The sequence below is a fragment of the Mobula birostris genome, chromosome 9 (genome assembly GCF_030028105.1).
Source record: "Mobula birostris isolate sMobBir1 chromosome 9, sMobBir1.hap1, whole genome shotgun sequence".
Lineage (NCBI taxonomy): Eukaryota > Metazoa > Chordata > Chondrichthyes > Myliobatiformes > Myliobatidae > Mobula > Mobula birostris.
The window spans coordinates 15,296,891-15,313,275 of NC_092378.1; the positions used below are offsets into that span (position 1 = coordinate 15,296,891).

At 40.5% G+C, this 16,385-nt stretch overlaps 2 protein-coding genes across 5 annotated transcripts in view; one reads left to right on the forward strand and one right to left on the reverse strand.

Annotated features, from left to right (window-relative positions):
- The window catches only part of helb (helicase (DNA) B), a 58,005-nt gene extending 43,866 nt beyond the window's left edge, over window positions 1–14,139 (forward strand). For both annotated transcript variants that reach the window (XM_072267521.1, XM_072267522.1), the window contains 3 exons: window positions 6,485–6,637; window positions 10,962–11,627; window positions 13,571–14,139. In XM_072267521.1, coding sequence (XP_072123622.1) covers window positions 6,485–6,637; window positions 10,962–11,627; window positions 13,571–13,681 — 930 coding nt within the window. In that variant the 3' untranslated portion in view covers window positions 13,682–14,139. The remainder of the gene's footprint in view (window positions 1–6,484; window positions 6,638–10,961; window positions 11,628–13,570) is intronic.
- The window catches only part of grip1 (glutamate receptor interacting protein 1), a 344,038-nt gene continuing 341,602 nt past the window's right edge, over window positions 13,950–16,385 (reverse strand). For all 3 annotated transcript variants that reach the window (XM_072267520.1, XM_072267518.1, XM_072267519.1), the window contains 2 exons: window positions 16,187–16,333; window positions 13,950–16,085 (listed from right to left, as the gene is read on the reverse strand). In XM_072267520.1, the coding sequence (XP_072123621.1) occupies window positions 15,846–16,085; window positions 16,187–16,333 (387 nt within the window). In that variant the 3' untranslated portion in view covers window positions 13,950–15,845. The remainder of the gene's footprint in view (window positions 16,086–16,186; window positions 16,334–16,385) is intronic.

Genomic DNA, 16,385 nt, shown 5'->3' on the forward strand with positions numbered 1-16,385 from the left:
GAATATTCATTTTTATAGTATTTATCCTTGAATTTAAACTTAAAAAGGGGATAAGATTCCATCTATGCATATCTGCTTTTATCTCTGAGATTAATGGCCCATAATTTACCTGTGACAGTGTTGAAAGATCCTTCGGCAGGGTTATTCCTAAATATTTTAATGATTTAGCTTCCCACTTAAGATCGTTTGTATCCTGCAATTTTTTGGATGGTGTATAATTTAGGGACATAACCTGCGTTTTCTTTACATTTATTTTATAACCTGATATTTTCCCAAAGTCATCCAACAGTGTAAACAATCCTATAAATGATTTTTCTGGTTCACTCAGATAGACCAAAACATCATCTGCGAATAACGCCACTTTCTGTTCAATCCCTGCCACCTTGATACCTTTTACGATTTTGCTCTGTCTTATTAGTTGGGTAAGCAGTTCAATATATAGCACAAAAAGGAGAGGAGAAATTGGGCATCCCTGTCTAGTGCCTCTCTCTAAGATGAAGGAGTCAGAGAGGTCCCCATTTAACTTAATTTGGGCTGTAGGGCTGTCATATAGAGTCTGAATTACTTTAATAAACTTTTCTTGAAAGCCGAATCTTCCTAACACTCTGTATAGGAATGCCCAAATAACCGAATCAAAAGCTTTCTCAGCGTCCAATCCTACTACCATTGTCTCTGTCTCGTTCTTATTAACCTGTTCTAGTATGTGTAGAGTTCTCCTTATGTTGTCCTGTGTTTGTCTTTGTTGAATAAATCCAGTCTGGTCTAAGTGGATTAGGCCAGGTAAAAGCTTTTCCAATCTGCGCGCTAATATAGATGTAAATAGTTTGTAATCTAAATTAAGAACACTAATTGGCCGATAATTGCCACATTCTAGTTTATCTTTACCTTCTTTAGGAATAACTGAAATAATCACTTCTGTCCAGGAAGGTGGAGTTTCTCCTCTCTGCAAGATCCAATTAAAGGTGTTAAGTCATATTGGGGCTAACTGTGTCTTCAGGGACTTGTACCACTCTGAGGTAAACCCATCAGAACCCGGGGACTTTCCAGTCTTTAACCTAGAGATGGCCACGTTCAGCTCTTTGACAGTTACTGGTTCTAATAAACTTTCATTTTGTAAAACTGTAAGTTTAGGTAGATCTAAAAAATTCAATACACTGTCTATATAGGGCTCATTGGGGGCCCGGGGTTGGGAGTACAGCTCTCGATAATATGTTTCAAAACTCTCTTGAATTTTCCCTATTGTACTCTCCACAAGCTTTGTCTTTGGATTCTTTATTTTATGAATTGTATTGTCTGCTTGTTGTTTTCGTAATTTATATGCTAATAATCTAGCTGATTTACCTCCTACTTCATAATTCTTTTGTCTCAGGTAAAGAAAATTGCTTTGAGTTTCCAACGTATAAATATCGTCAATTTCACTTTGCAATTTCCTAATTTCCTGTTGTCGATTTGAATTACTTTTGTTGCTATCTACAACTTGAAGTTGTTTTAATTTTTCTTGAAGGTCTGCTAATTTTTGTGCATTGATTTTTTTCATGTGAGTGGTAATGGAAATAATTTTCCCTCTCAGTACAGCTTTCAATGTATCCCATAAGATCACTGGTGATGTTTCTCCCGTGTCATTAAGGTCTAGATATTCTTTGATTTCTCCCCTTAATCTCTCCATTACTTTCGGGTTATTGAGTATATGTGAGTTTAGCCTCCATAGTGTTTTCCTCATTTTCCTTTCCAGGATTAGAGACATGGAGACTGGGCTATGATCCGACAGATCAATTGTTGCAATATTACAGTTTTTTATCCTGAGTCTATCTGTATTAAAGATAAAGAGATAGTCTATCCTTGAATAGGCTGAATGAGGGAAAGAGTAATGTGTATAATCTTTACTAGTAGGGTGTAATTCCCTCCAGACATCTATAATTCCCAACTCCTCCATCAATGAATTCATTTTCCGAGTCAGAGGTTTATTCTGAGTAACTATTCTTGAAGAATCTAATACAGGATTTAATCTAATATTAAAATCCCCTCCACAAATTACTACCCCTTGAGAACTGACCATTAGGTCAAAAATGTGTCTATAAAATGACCATTCACAACCTGGAGGAGCATAAACATTCAGCAATGTTATTTCTGTACCTTCTATTCTTCCTGTGATTTTTACAAACTGTCCTCCTTTGTCTTTAGTCTCTGAAATATGTTCATAATTAAGAGTACTTGATATTAAAGTAGCTACCCCTCTTTTGTGACTCAATTTATATGATGAATAAAATACATGCTTAAAGCCCATTCTTTTTAATTTTCCATGTTCAGATTGGCTCATATGTGTTTCCTGGAGGAAAGCTATTTGTGCCCTCTCTTTTTTCAATTTAGACATAATCTTATTTCTCTTAATTGGATTCAAAACCCCATTAACATTATAGGAAATTATTTTTACCAATTCAGTTTGCATTTTTCTCTAGTAGAAAAAAAACACTCTCCTTTTCTAACCAAACAGTAAGCAATCCCTTCTCAACAGTAAACCAAGACATATAACCACACTCTAGACATTTTTGAACGTGTAACATTTGAAAATTTTTCCCAACTTCCCACAGTGAGGCCTGAGCACCGACCCGCCTCAGTTCAGAGGGATAACCTCTATCTTCACCCTGTGTTAGAGGGCCCTCAGCAGTTTGAATAATCATAGAGAATTTTCTCCTATTTATGTCTCGACCATATTGCTATCATTCAAGTTATTCCGTCTAGTTTATTTTCAGTTACCAGTTTTCATTTTACCTTTAAGTCCGACTTACTCTTTTCAGTCATTTCTCTTAATTAATCTGTATTCTCTGTACACTCGCGTCTGAATATTTGCAGCTTTTCCTTGTAGTTTGACACTCTGGTTCGTGTGGAGCGTCCTCGCCCCACTAACTGCCACGACTTCTGCCGAATCCTCTCCAGTAGCGACTCCGGTTGGGTGATAACCTTAATAGGTAGTCCCCGGTCCGCCAGGTCCGACGTTGCCTCCTCCACCGTAGCGTAAGTTTTTGTCCCTTCGTCGTAAAAGCCTCTCAGCCGAGCTGGATACAGGGTCTGGAATCTGATGTTGTTTTCCTTCAGGACTCTCCGTGTTTCCGTACATTCCTTCCGTCTGGCAAGAATCCCCGGTGCGTAGTCGTGGTCTAAGCTGATTTTACAGTTGTTCCACATGAAACCTTTATATTGCCATGCCCTTTTAAGCACCTCTTCCTTCGTTCTGTAACTCTGACCAGAATCGATCTGGGTTGGGCGCCTGCCGGAGGCTGTGGTGCCAACGCGCGGTGAGCCCTTCCTATCTGTAGGTCTTTCGCGGCCGGTATATCAAGGTTCTCTCTAAGCAGCTTCTCTATGAAGGGAATCATCAATCCGGGTTTACCTTCGGTTGCATCTCTCCCATTTCACGCACATCTGCTCTCACCCCATCCTCCCACCACCCCACTAGGAATAGGGTTCCCCTTGTCCTCATCTACCACCTCACCAGCCTCTGGGTCCACTAAGCACATCTTTCCCTCCCCCCACCTCTTTCTGCTTTCTGCAGGGATCGCTCCCTACGCGACTCCTTTGTCCATTCGTCCCCCCCCACCCCTTCCCACCAATCTCCCTCCCAGCACTTAACCTTGTAAGCGGAACAAGTGCTACACATGCCCTTACACTTCCTCCCTCAACACCATTCAGGGCCCCAGATAGTCCCTCCAGGTGAGGCGACACTTCACCTGTGAGTCGGCTGGGGTGATATACTGCGTCTGGTGCTCCCGATGTGGCCTTCTATATATTGGCGAGACCCGACACAGGCTGGGAGACCGTTTCGCTGAACACCTATGCTCTGTCTGCCAGAGAAAGCAGGATCTCCCAGTGGCCACACATTTTAATTCCACGTCCCATTCCCATTCGGATATGTCTATCCACGGCCTCTACTGTAAAGATGAAGCCACACTCAGGTTGGAGGAACAACACCTTATATTCCGTCTGGGTAGCCTCCAACCTGATGGCATGAACATTGACTTCTCTAACTTCCATTAATGCCCCACCTCCCCTTCGTACCCCATCCTTTATTTATTTATTTATTTATTCATTCATTCATTCATTCATTCATTCATTCATCCATTCTCTTTTTGTCCCTCTCACTATAACTCCTTGCCCATCCTCTGGGCTCCCCTCCCCTTTTTTTCTCCCTAGGCTTCCTGTCCCATGATCCTCTCATATCCCGTTTGCCAATCAACTTTCCAGCTGTTAGCTCCATCGCTCCCCCTCTTGTCTTCTCCTATCATTTTGGATCTCCCCCTCCCCCTCTCACTTTCAAATCTCTTTCTGTCTCTTCTTTCAGTTAGTTCTGATAAAGGGTCTCGGCCCGAAACATTGACTGTACCTCTTCCTATAGATGCTACCTGGCCTGCTGCGTTCACCGGCATTTTTTATGTGTGTTGTTTCACCAGTTGCAGCTTTATGGGAGAGTGGCAAAGAGAAAGCCATTGTTGAAAAAAAACTCACATGAAATCTCAGCTAGAGTTTGCCAGAAGACGTGGGAGACTGAAGTCAGCTGGAAGAAGGTTTTATGGTCTGATGAAACCAAAGTTGAGCTTTCTGACCATTAGACTAATAGCTGTGTTTGGCACATCATCAAAACACACAATCTCAACTCTGAAGCATGGTGGTAGCTGCATCATGCTGTGGGGTTGCTTCACTGCAGCAGGCCCTGGAAAGCTTTTGAAGGTAGAGGGTAAAATGAATGCAGCAAAGTACAGCGAAATCCTGGAGGAAAACCTGATGCGAGAGAACTGTGACTTGTGAGAAGATTTGTTTTCCAGCAAGACAATGACCCCAAGAATAAAGCCAAAGCAACATTGAATGGCTTAAAAACAACAAAGTTAATGTCCTTCAGTGGCCAGTTCAGAGTCCAGATCACAATCCAATTGAGAATTTGTAGCTGGACTTGAAAAGGTCTGTTCACTCATGATACCCATGAAATATGACAGAGCTTGAGCAGTTTTGTGAAAAGAATGAGGAAAAATTGCAGTGTCCAGATATGCAAAGCTGATAGAGACCTATCCACACAGACTCAAAGCTGTAATTGCTGCCAAAGGTGCATCAACTAAATTCTGACTTGAAGGGGGTGAGTAATTATGCAATCAGTTAAATTGTGTTTTATATTTGTAATTAATTTAGACCAATTTGTAGAAATTTGCTTTCACCTTGACATGAAAGTGTCTTTTTCTACTGATGAGTGTAAAAAAGCTAAATTAAATCCAAACAACAGGAATTCAATGTGATTAAATTTAAATTTAAATTAAATTAAATTAAATCCAATGTGATTTCAATGTTGTAAAACAATAAAAGACAAAAACTTCCAAGGGGGTTGGTTGAATACTTTTTACAGATACTATATCTATAATTTCCAAAGGAATTCCATACTCATCTACTGTAACATGGTAGATTACCACCAGAAACTAGCCAACAAAAGAATCAATGGTTTCTTTAATTTCTCTAGGGTTTCCACTCATCTTCCAAGCAACAAGAGAATTACAAACTCTAGCATTCCTGTCTTTTCTTGCTCACCTGATTGCAGCATTCTTTTAACTTTACTGCTTACTTGATCAACAGTGTGGTCTTTATCAGGTCAACTATTAATGCTCTCTTCCACTAATGTTATAACTCATTCTGTAGCTGACCCTTATATATTCAACACATTTTCTCAAATACTAAGCAATAGGGGAGAAGGGGAATTAATTAAAATTTAGTAGCTCAAACTGAAAATCAAAGTCTTTTGATTTTCAAAGGGATCTGAATGCCTTTGTATGCAATTCACTCTAAATTAATTGCAGAATCTGTAGAGGATTAAAAAGACACGGTTAAGTATTTAAGTACATGAATAAAGACACCTTGATAAGACTGCATCTAGAGTATTGTGCATAGATCAGGTTTCCCTACCTAGGGCAGGATAGATTTAAAATGGGGGCATTGCAGTCAAAGTTTAACAGATTGATAGCAGGGTTGCCAGTTTTGTTGTGTGAGGAGAAATTAAGCTGACTTCATAAGAACGAGGGAATACACAGAAATACAAAAAAATTCTTTTGGGATTGACAGTATAGAGACAGGATTGTTGTCTTCCCTGGCTGCGTTGTCTGGAACCACTTGCCAATGTCTCAAAGTATAAGCTGAGCATTCTGGACAGAGATGAGAAGAAATTTGGAGCCTCCACTGGCCTCCGCCCCACAGGATATTTGTTGAAAGTGAGGAGAATACATGGTCAGTAATTAAGTCAAAGGTTGTGAAATTCTGAAAATGATACTTGAAAATAACGACATATTTTTCTTCACTAAGCGGGCTAGTTTAGATGTCAGACAATTGTAAATCAGTCAAATATTTTTACAGTTCATTATAGATGAAATAATGAATTCTCATTAAAGAATAAAATCACCCAAATGATTTTTGTGCCTATGTGGATGTAAGAAGCCTTTTATTGCTTAATTTGCAGGATAAAACTGTATATAGTAATACAGGTACTTCGTACAATCGTTTCTTGCTACTGGATGACAAGCAGAATCGGCGGATTTTGGTGGATTTTAAAGAAGTGGAGAAGGAATGCAAGTTGGTGCATGCATGGGCCAGAACAATCCACACTTTTCAGGTATGAAATGCAATATTGAACATTGGTGGTCTGCTTTTAGCTGCTGAATAGTTGTGTGGAGCTGGATAGATACTTCCGGCTTTATACTTGGGAGCCATTATTTAAGACCATAAGACATAGGAGCAGAATTAGGCTATTCAGCCCATCGAGTCTGCTCTGCCATTCCATCATGGCTGATCCTGGATCCCAATCAACTCCATACACCTGTCTTCTCACTATATCCTTTGATGTCCTGACTGGTCAGGAAACGATCAACTTTCACCTTAAATATACCCACGGCCTCCACTGCAGTCTGTGGCGGAGCATTCCACAGATTTACTACTCTCTGGCTTAAAAAAAATACCTCCTTACCTCTTTTCTAAAGACCTACCCCCTCAATTTTGAGGCTGTGCCCTCTAGTTCTGGATACCCCCCACCATAGGAAACATCTTCTCCACATCCATCCTATCTAGTCCTTTTAACATTTGGTAGGTTTCAATGAGATACCCCGGCATTCTTCTAAATTCCAGTGAGTACAGGCCCAAAACTACCAAACACTCCTCATATGCTAACCCCCTTCATTCCAGGAATCATCCTTGTGAACCTCCTCTGGATTCTCTCCAATGACAACGCATCCTTTCTGAGATATGGGGCACAAAACTGTTGACAATACTCCCAAGTGTGGCCTAACTAGTGTCTTATAAAGGCTCAGCATTATCTTCTTGCTTTTATATTCTATCCTCCTTGAAATAAATGCCATTTGCCTTCTTCACCACAGACTCAACCTGCGGGAGACTGGCACGAGGACTCCTAAGTCCCTCTGCACTCTGATGTTTGAACCTTCTCCCCACTTAGATAATAGCCCGCACTGTTGTTCCTTTTACCAAAATGCATTATCACACATTCCCCAACACTGTATTCCATCTGCTACTATTTTGCCCTTTCTTCCAATTTGTCTAAGTCCTGCTGCAATCGCATTGCTTCCTTAGCACTACCTACCCCTCCACCAATCTTTGTATCATCTGCAAACTTTGCCACAAAGCCATCAATTCCATTATCTAAAATCATTGACAAACAATGTGAAAATTAGCGGTGTCAATACTGACCCCAGAATAATTCCGGCAGCCAACCAGAAAAGGCCCCTTTTATTCCCACTCGCTTCCTTCTATCTGTCAGCCATTCCGTTATCCACACCTTCTGAAAATCTAAGTAAATGACATCCACTGCCTCACTTTTGTCCACCCTGCTTGTTACTTCCTCGAAGAACTCTAACAGATTTGTCAGGCAAGTTTTCCCTTTACAGAAACCATGCCGACTTTGAATTTTTATCATTAGTCTCCAAGTAGCTCAAAACCTTGTCCTTAATAATGGACTCCAACACTTTCCCAACTGCTGAGGTTAGGCTAACTGGCCTATAATTTCCTTTCTTTTGCCTTCCTCCCTTCTTAGAGTGGAGTGACATTTGCTATTTTCCAGTCCACCAGAACCATGCCAGAATCAAGTGATTCTTGAAAAATCATGACCAATGCATCTGTTCTCTCTTCTACGACCTCTCTTAGGACTCTGGGATGTAGTCCATCTGGCCCAGATGACATCCAGCTTAAGACCTTTGAGTTTGCCTCACACTTTCCTTTGTAATAGCAATAGCACTCACTCCTGCTCCCTGACAATAGCACTCACTCCTGCTCCTCTGGCACACTGCAACTCTCTTCCATAGTGAGGATAGATGCAATGTACTCATTAAGTTCATCAGCCATTCTTACCAAGTTCATCCATCATTTCTTTGCCCCCCATTACTAACCTCACCTCATTTTCCAGTGGTCCAATATCAACTCTCACCTCCTTTTTACATAACCAGAAAAACTTTCAGTATCCTGCTTTATATTATTGGCTGGTCTGCCCTCATATTTCATCTTTTCCCTTATAGCTAGCTCTTTTAGTTGCCTTTTGTTGGATTTTGAAAGCTTCCCAATCATCCAATTTCCCACTAACTTTTGCTACCTTCTATGCCCTTTCCTTGGCTTTTATGCAGTCCTTAACTAACTTTGTCAGCCACAGTTGCCTACCCTTGCCATTTGAGAATTTCTTCCTCTGTGGGACATAGCTATCCTGTGCCTTGTGAACTATTCTCAGAAACTTCAGCCATCTCTGCTCTGCCATCATCCCTGCCAGTATCCTCCTCAAATCCACCTGGGCAAGCTCCTCTCTCATGCCTCTGTAATTCCCTTTATTCCATTGTGATACTGATATATGTGAGTTATGCTTCTCTCTATCAAATTGCAGAAGGAATTTAATCATTATGATCACTGCCTCCCAAGGGTTCCTTTACGTTAGGCTCCCTGATAAGATCTGGGTTATTACACAACACCCAATCTAAGATAGCCTTTCCCTGAGTAGGCTTAACACAAGCTGCTCTAAAAAGTCATCTCATAGGCATTCAATAAATTTCCTCTGTTGCAATTCAACATCAACCTGATTTTCCCAATTCCCTTGCATATTGAAGTCCCCCTTTACAATTGTATCATTACATTATTAAATGCCTTTTCCAGCTCCCTTTGCACTCTCAACCTCACATCTTGGCTATTATTTTGATGCTTGTATATGATTCCCATAATGTTTTTTTTTACCCTTGCAATTTCTTAACTCCATCCATAAAGATTCAACATTCTCTGACTGTATGTCACCTCTTTCTAAAGATATAATTCAATCTCTTACCCACAGCACCACACCACCATCTATGCCTTCCTGCCTGTCCTTTCGACACAAAGTATATCCTTTGATGTTAAGCTCCCAACTATGGCCTTCTTTCACCCATGACTCTGTGATGCCTACAACATCATACCGACCAATCTGTAATTATGCCATCAGTTCATCCACGTTATTCCAAATTCTATGTGCATTTAAATACAGCACCTTCAGTCCTGCATTCTTTCTCCTTTTGAATTTTGCCTCTGTGGTACAAGTTAGCTCTTTGCTTTGTCTGCATTTGTACCCAATCATTGGCTTGTCGTTCCTTACATTCATTATCTACTTGTAAACCTGCTGGCTCATTCTTCGCTCCATCATGCTGGTTCCCATCCCTACCATATTAGATTAAACCACGCCCAACAGCACAGGTAGCAATCCTGAGATTACTACCTTCGAGGTCCTGCTTCTTAGCTTCCTTCCCAACTGCCTGTATTCTTTTTTTCAGGGTCTTCTCCCTTTTTCTTCCTATGTCATTGGTACCAATATGTACCACAACTTCTGGGTACTCACTTCCCTCTTCAGGAACATTTTGAACTCTGGCAGCTGGGAGGAAAACTACCATCCATGTTTCCTTTTCACATCCACAGAATCGCCCATCTGTTCCTCTGGCTATAGAGTCCCCTATTACTGCTGCCATTGTCTTCAGCTCCCTACCCTTCTGAGCCACAGGGCCAGGCTCAGTGCCAGAGGCACAGCTGCTGTTGCTTCCCCCAGGTAGGTTGTTTCCACCCTCCACCCCCCACCCCCAACAGTACTTAAAATGGAGTAGATATTGTTGAAGGGGATGACCACAGGGGTGCTCTCCACTTTCTGACATTCTGCCTTCCCTCTCCTGACAGTCATCCATTTATCTGTCTTCTGTAGCCTTGGGGTGACTACCTCCCTGTAGCTCCTGTCTATCGCTTATTCACTTTCCCTAACAAGCTGAAGATCATCAAGCTGCAGCTCTAGTTGTCTAAAATGGTCTCTAAGGAGCTGCATCTTGATACACCTGGTACAGATGTGGCCATCGGGGAAGCTGGGGGTCTCCTGGAAATGCCACAACTGACACCCAGAACAGAACATTGGCTCTGTAGACATTCCCCAACCTCTCTAGATTTGAATAAGAAATAAGGATTGAATTTACCTTGCCCCGCCTATTCTCGCCAAAGCCTTATGACGATGACCTCTTTGCTAGGCGGTACCTGTATTTCAGCAACACACACAAAATGTTGGAGGAACTCATCAGGTCAGGCAGCATCCATCGAAAAGAGTAAACAGTTGACATTTTGGGCCTGTAGGGTCTCAGCCCGAAACGTCGACTATTTGCTCTGTTGACCTCCCCCAGCATTTTGTGTGTGTTGCTTGGATTTCCAGCATCTGCAGAATTTTCTTGTTTATGAAGAATACCAAATGCTTTTGTTTCTTCTCCCCCTCATTTCTCAGAGGGCTAGTAACTTCCTCTGATACTCACACTACATTGAGTGTTGATTATCAAACATACAGTTGTAGTTTATGGAGTGTAATCAGAAATTAAAGTCTTACCATGTCACTTTCCCAGATGTTCAGATTTATTCATAGTCCCAGGTGTGGCTGTCTCAATTCATTTGTATTTTAGGGTTCTGAAGCTAACACCGTTGTGTATGTTGTGGGAACGGCAGGAAGACAGAACTGGCAGCACATCTACACTGCAGTCACACGAGGGCGCAAGCGTGTATATGTTGTTACATCTGAGAATCACTTCACTAAAGCAGTGACGGCCAAAAGCCCCTACAGAAACACTCGCCTTCGTGAATGGCTACAGGAGAAACTAGTAAAACCAAGACTGCCGCCATGCTTTGAAGGATTACAGTTCCAGCAGCAGGCAGGTTGGGCACCCACACCTGCAGAGCTCTGTCCAGCCCTGTTCAATTCATCTGTTTCTTCGTCTCAGGTGGTGCCAGATTTGACATCCTGTGTAGCAGATGAGATAAAGGATAGAGCTAACTCCCAATCTCAGAAAGAAGACTCCTATTCAGAAGATTTGGCATTTGCACAGAACTACAGTTGGTCTCCTTATAGTTTTGAGCTTGACAACACAGAATGCATTTGGACCAAGGAAGGGCCAAAAGAAGCAGTCGACACCTTACTTCAAGTTGGTGATGGATCTACAAGAGATAAGTTGGTAGGGACAATTGGAGGAGTGTCCAGCAGCTCTGAAAAATCTGAAGCAAGCTGGTCACCTGGCAGTAAGAGAAGTGATAATACTCTGGCTGGTGAGGAATCTGCTCCAAAATACTCCAAGGTAAATAGAATTATTTAACTCTAGGATGGTCTAAATTGCTTAAGAATTAATACAAGGTCAAGTTGACATTTGGTAAGATAAAAGATGGAAAGAAACATCAGCTTATGTATGTCTTTATCATCATAATAGCAAGGGTTTGGGAGTCCATAGAGCTTCTAACACCCGTGTTTTTAAAAATCAAATTCTTGAATAGTTGTAATTTATGAAAGCAATTGTTCAGATTTTCAAGGGGCTGAAGATAATCACTTTTGATTGTGTTATTATGGATTTAGCCAGACAGTGGTGCATCTGTGAAGTTCATTGCAACAGATAGCCGTGGATATGCAAGATCTGCTAAATGTATAATCTGGTTGTTTTCTTCCTTTCCATATTTCTCCCTGAAATGACAATTGATCCGCTGCTAAGCATTAAAATATTACAGCACAGTACAGGCCCCTTGGCCAGTATTGTTGTGCTAACCATTTTGAACCGCTCCAAGATCATTCTAACCTTTCTCTCCCACCCAGCCCTCCATTTTTTTTTTTTAAATCATCCATATGCCTATCTAAAAGTCTCTTAAATGTCCCTAATGTATCTGCCCCTGGCAACACATTCCAGGTAGCCACCGCTGTGTTTATATAAAAATAAAACTGCCTCTAATATGCCCTTTATACTTTCCTCCAGTCACCTTAAAATTATGCTCCCTATTAGCTATTTCCAGCTTGGGGAAAAAGTCTATGGCTGTCCACTTAATTTATGCCTCTCGTCATTTTGTACATCTAACACGTCATCCTCTTTCACTCCAAAGAGGAAAGCCCCATTATTATCATAAGACAATAAGAGATAGGTGCAGAATTAGGGCATTTGGCCCATCGATCATCATGGGTGATCCATTTCCCTCTCAACCCCATTCTCCTGCCTTCTCCTCAAAATCTTTCACGCCCTGACTTATGAAGAACCTGTCCACCTCCACCTTAAATACACCTCCAATATACTTGGCCCCCACAGCCAGCTGTGGCAATGAATTCCACAGATTCACCACCCTCTGGCTAAAGAAATTCCTCCTCATCTCCATTCCAAATGGATGTCTTTCTATTCTGATGCTGTGCCCTCAGGTCCCCCACTATAGGAAACATCCTCTCCACATCCACTCTATCTAGGCCTTTCAACATTCAATAGGTTTCAATGAGATCCCTATCATTCTTCTAAATTCCAGTGAGTAAAAGCCGCGTGTCATCAAAACGTTCCTCATACGATAACCCTTTCATTCCCAGAGTCATTCTCGTGAACCCCTTCTGAATCCTTCCTAATGTCAGCACTACCTTTCTTAGATGAGGGGCTCAAAACTGCTCACAATTCTTCAAGTGCAGTTTCGCCAGTTCCTTATAAAGCCTCAGCATTATAGCCTTGCTTTTAATATTCTAGTCCTCTCAAAAGGAATGTTAACATTGCATTTGCCTTCCTCACCACCAACTCAACCTGCAAATTAACCTTTAGGGAATCCAACACAGGACTCCCAAGTCCCTTTGCACCTTTGGATTTCTGAATTTTCTGCCCGTTTAGAAAGTAGGCTATGATTTTGTTCCTTTTACCAAAGTGCATGTCCATACATTTCCCGACACTGTATTCCATCTGCCACGTTCTGAGTGTTTCTATTTTTTCTCGTTTTCTCAAGATTCATGTTGGCAATGTGTTATGACCTATTAGAATGTGACGACTAAGCAAAATCCTAAAGAATAAAGAACTTGAAGGCCCTTGAAATTCGTGATCTATACCACAATGATAGAAGTGACTACTGTTAATAAATGTCGCCAAGATAATTTAAACATCTCTGCCTTTTTAATATTGTATGTGATTGTAGTTGGTATCCACTTAAAAACTGTTGAACCATGGCTAGATTTATGTTGAGAAAAATCATAATTATTTTCCTAACTAAACCACATGAATGTTAATTTACATTGCAGATACTGATGGAATCACCTCTTGGCTGCACGAGGTTCAAGATGATGACACTTGACAACTCATCACCACAAAGAGGCACCAATAAAAAGCTGTTTAAAGAGGAGAGTGAATGATGTGATGTGCAGGCTTTACACAAAAAGGACATATTAGCAATAGACTGCCATCAAGATGATGTCTGAGGTTAAATGGTATGTGCATTATGTTTTTAAACTGGTGATAATTTGCATCAAACAATCAGGAAAAACTAGTTACTAAAACATCCTCAAATAGTATACTTGTGGAATTTTCAGCTGCTTTTTAAAATTTTCTAAAATTATTTGTACAACGTAATTATCCTGAATTTTATCTTTCAAGCAGCGTCTGTGCCTACTCATACACCAGGAAGCCGTATTGTCTTACATGATTTTATTTCATCTTGCATATCTCATACAAATTAGCCGTGAAGATTCCCAAAACCTTAGACGATAAATATCATGCTACCAAAGTAGGAAATTTGTACAAAAATACTTTACAGTTTATAATACTTGTTTGTTGCAAATAAAAATACATTGTCCAAAGGACATGAATCAAATCTGTAATATCTAAGTTGTAGCTGTCTGTATTTGTGTTGCTGGCAGTGCTTTTCTTTAAAATATGCATCACATATTTAGGCTGGAAAATTTTAACATGTGGTAACTGTACAGTTAATGGGTCAAAGGAGGGTAGAAACATTCCCTTACTTTTTAAATTGGGGAGCAGGCTTTAATCATCAGTGAGATGGAATACAACCAGAGGCAGAGCAGCAGTTCTGAACAAAGTAAAACTGTTCACCTGGGACCCTTAGGGTTTTGGTGGCGCTGGACAAGCAAATTTTCCACACTACAGGATATTATCTTGTTTATACTCAAAAACAAAGTGAACGACCCATGTAACAGCTTAACATTTCTGTGAACCTGGCAAGTTTAAAAGGAGTGTGTGGCGGGGGGGGGGGTAGAATTGACTGAGTTTAAAGGGAGTGTGTGGCGGGGGGGGGGCGGAGAATTGAGAATACAGGAAATATCACTTGGTGAGATAATTGCCAAACCATTGGGATTTCTGAATGGTTGGATAGTGGAGTATTAAAATTTTGCTGATAAACTTATTTTTCTGTTAGCCACTCTAGCTACATTGTATGATTACAGAATTTTAGAATCTACTCCCATATGTTTTGATCCATTATAGTGAGTGAGGCACAAGCAACGATAATACTAAGATATTTAACCAGCCTTAAGTTCATGTACGTCAAAGTAAAATTCAAATTTCGTTATACTGATTTATAAAGTCAATCATTTACAAATACAAGTGTGTTCCTTAACTAGTTACCAACCCCAATAATGGACCATAAAATGTGAAGACAGTTTACACAAGTGAGCAGGTTTAGGATTACATGTTTGAAAATGGATGGAGACTCAAGACCTAGTAATCCACATGGCAGATGCATATCATCGATTACAATATCTATGGCAATATCAGAATCTTCATAGAAAAAGGTGAGGCAATAAATTCCCAGCCTGGAAGGTCACCGTGGTATTGGACTGGGATGTTTCTTTTTCACTTTCATCCCAGAAAATTCTTTAGCAAGTTGGTGCTTTTCAAAATGGGTCAGTAAAATTTAGTTCCTAATATTTTGCAGTGTGAAAGAGGGGTCAGCTTGATTGTTACATCACTGTCATAAGTATGGGCTGTAAATAAAAGCCAAGAATTGACTCAATGCCCTAACCACTGAGTACCACAACTTTGGCCAAAAACTAGCTCAAAGAAGACTAGCTTAATATTAATTGTCTGTGCAGTGTTAAACTTTTCATTCATTTACAATTATTATGGGTAAAGACTATGCTGCACTAATAGTTTTATAATCATTTCTGTATATAATTTTAAATGCTCAATTTTCAAATAGCATGCTATAACTTTTTTCTTGCCCAGGAACCAGCTGGCAGCATCATAGATCATCATAATATACAAAAACAATTTTAAATTTAGACAATAAGCACCATGGGGGGGGTGGGGGAGCTCTTGGCAACATTTTATTTTCATGGCTGTGCTCTGCATAGACTGGCTTAATGTTTGTCAAACCTTTTGTCATTTGCAGTGTGAGGAAAGACAGGTTTTCTGTTCATTTATGAAATGTACGCACTTGGTATCTGTGAGAAATAATGGTTGCTAAGATGGGTTTTTCTACAAATGAAAGTTGTTAAAAAGTGAGTTAGCACCATTAGGGAAATAAACAATGCCTCAGTCTATTGGACTGAATACCTGGCACTACAATGTGTTGGTATTTTCTTGGAGCTCACTACTGCCAAGCCTTCCTTTCTGTTGCCTATAACCATGAGCTTCGTCCAGCTCATTCCATTCTTCTAGTTGTAAAGACTGATCTTCAGAGAGCACCTCCTGAGAAGCCAGTGGGTTTCTGCTGATGACCAATTCAAGTTTATTGCCGGAATCTGCAATTAATGGCACCACCAGACAGCAATCAAAGTCTCTGGTACGAATATGGTTTACCTGTTCCAAGAAAGCAAAACAGCGACCAATTAGTCACAACTTTGTATCTCCTCCCAGAAGATATGTCCTGCAGTTTGTAGTGATATTTCTGAATGCAATACCTGTAATAACCTGTCATAGGGCTTGACTCCACCAAGGGCAGCTGGTCCATTTGGGCGAATGTTGTTTACATATACACCCTTCTCCAGCAGGCCATCTGAAACACTGAATCCAAAATCCTGAATGTCTGAATCTTTGTATAGTGTTACCTGTGAAAGATAAGAATATTAATTTGAAAATATTCAAATATGATCCAGCATC